The 2321-nt window shown below is 41.8% G+C and overlaps 1 protein-coding gene across 1 annotated transcript in view; it reads right to left on the reverse strand.

The window, feature by feature from the left end:
* Positions 1-2321, reverse strand: part of H257_04622 (hypothetical protein) — a gene marked incomplete at both ends in the record, with an annotated part of 5119 nt that overhangs the window by 239 nt on the left and 2559 nt on the right. The window contains 6 exons of the mRNA XM_009829213.1: positions 103-285; positions 391-527; positions 1011-1219; positions 1316-1422; positions 1486-1563; positions 1622-1681. Of these exons, the coding sequence (XP_009827515.1) occupies positions 103-285; positions 391-527; positions 1011-1219; positions 1316-1422; positions 1486-1563; positions 1622-1681 (774 nt within the window). The remainder of the gene's footprint in view (positions 1-102; positions 286-390; positions 528-1010; positions 1220-1315; positions 1423-1485; positions 1564-1621; positions 1682-2321) is intronic.

A 2321-nucleotide genomic window follows, 5' to 3' on the forward strand; every position in this document is an offset into this window, starting at 1 on the left:
TGGCCGGATTTCCTGACGCCACTACCCATGCACGTACATGCGAAATGAGGTTCCAATGACAAGGATACATATATATATATATATATATATGATTGAATGCACCCGTTGAATGTCTTTGTAAGTGAACAGGTTGGTGGCATCATCGTCCTGATCCGAGTGCTTGTGCAGCTTGTTCGAGAACGCGTGAAACGATTGCAGCAATGCTTGCAATGGATTGTTTTGCTTGTTGCTTTGGACTTGCTCTTCGTCCGTCGTTCTCCTCGGCGAGCTAAACGTGACCACCTCCTATACAACCCTGCCTATTGAGCTTCAAATATATATATATATATTCATATCAAGGAATCCAATATATATATATATATATATATATATATATATATATATTCGAACCTCCATGAAGGCATCTGCATCGTGCAAATCCATTCCAAGCTCCCGCACGATCATAAACAGCGCGGAATGCGATGCCGACGCCGCCATGATCTTGGCTTGTGCTGCCTTGAGGATACCCAACGCCACTGCAAACAACACTACATATTCGATTGTTGGCAAGATATTGTTGTGTATATTCTAAACTGGACTGGAGCATGAATCGACACAACCAAATGGACACAAGAATCATCGGCAGAAGGATATATTTAGCCAATCAGGTTGCAGGAAACCATCATCAACGTCAATTTAGTGTATGATTTCAATTAGTGTGATACCCATCACAACAGGACAACACTTTACATACAAAATTCAGTATAATGAGTCGATCGACGATAGATTTTCGGGGCATTAATGGGAAAATGGATAGGTAATATAGGTCTTCTATAATAACCAATAGAGTTTCAGAATTATTTCAAACTCGAAAGCTCACGAAATTAGCTGGAACTCCTTTTTTAAGTATTGTTAAAAAAAAAAATTCTTTTTTTTCTTCAATTTGGCAAAGATTCAGCACAACAGTCAACCAACTTTTGGGTAAAAGGAAGACAATAACTATCATAAGATTGTAGTTGGGTTAAGTGTACCTTCTTCGCCTTGTAAAAACATGTAATCCCAAACCCGCAACGCTGTGTCCAGGGGCAATGTGCATACAAATACACAGAGAAACCACTGCAATGTCACTAACTCAATCGACATGCCCGCGGCGTCCAGCGTGCGTGCCACGTCAGGCAAGTGCAAAGTGACGAGACGTTTGAACACTACTTGGTCAACCTGCGACCCCAACATTGATCGGCTACGACACCACAGGATATATATATGTTAAAAAATATTATGTTTTCGTCGTTTTTGACTGATATATATATATATATATATTGGACCGTGTACGTACGAGTAGTTTTCCGTGGGCAAGTACTGGTCCATGAGAACGCAGAGCAGCCAAAATGCATCCGCTTCGCTGTGAAAGAGCAGCAGAATGCCCACCAAAAAGTTCATCGACTAACGGTTGTCGTGATGCCACGTCATAGAACGATAACATCATAGAAGCTCCACCCTACTTACCTGGCAATATCCCACTTCTGTATTGTGTATCGAGTACGCGACCAACACGTTCGTGAGCTCTTGCCTTCCCTTAGCTTGCTACCAACCACCATTGACACTATTCATCTTTGGTTGTCAAGATGGAAAGAAAGTGTACCTGGAAGTAGGCGTGTTCAGGATAAGTCCTGCCAACGTCCTTGTCAATATCATCAACCATCTACACAAATACTTTTCAATAAAACTCAGAAAGTCGCTTCGTTACTGGTACTATTCGTGAAATATAAAACCGCGTTGGACTTATAATTTCCCCGTCAGTGTACAACATAGGCGTACGTACACTGGTCCGTAAGTCGCCTTGGAGCAAATCTACCACCCCCACCCCGTAGTAGTTTTAGTATCAGGTTTCGGGGTTTTGGGGATATATTTAGATATATATATCTCTATCTGCTCATAGTGTACCAGCGTAGTACGTGGATGGATAGTTGGCTTGATACCCCCGAACATTGGTTAAGATGCCCCATATGGATGCTCGGAATGCAGTGGGGATGCCTGTCAATACCAATGGCTGCGATGCCTCGTCAATTATATATATATATATATATATATAAAAATTGTATATATGCAAAATGTAGCAACGCGTACCTCCAATAGTATTTGTATTTGGGTGCGCGTACTAGCGTCACTTCGATTGTATTTGGCATCAAGAGCATCCAACCCGCCATGGGCCTGCAAGAACTTGGCCCACGCTGTCTCGACTGCATAATGCTAGTAAATAAATAAAAAAATATATATATATATATGTCAGGAATGCTGCTGCGTCGTACGTTGGGCTGGGCCTTTTTCGCTCGCAATTGCTT

Source organism: Aphanomyces astaci (genome assembly GCF_000520075.1).
Source record: "Aphanomyces astaci strain APO3 unplaced genomic scaffold supercont1.8, whole genome shotgun sequence".
In the NCBI taxonomy this organism is placed as follows: domain Eukaryota; phylum Oomycota; class Saprolegniomycetes; order Saprolegniales; family Verrucalvaceae; genus Aphanomyces; species Aphanomyces astaci.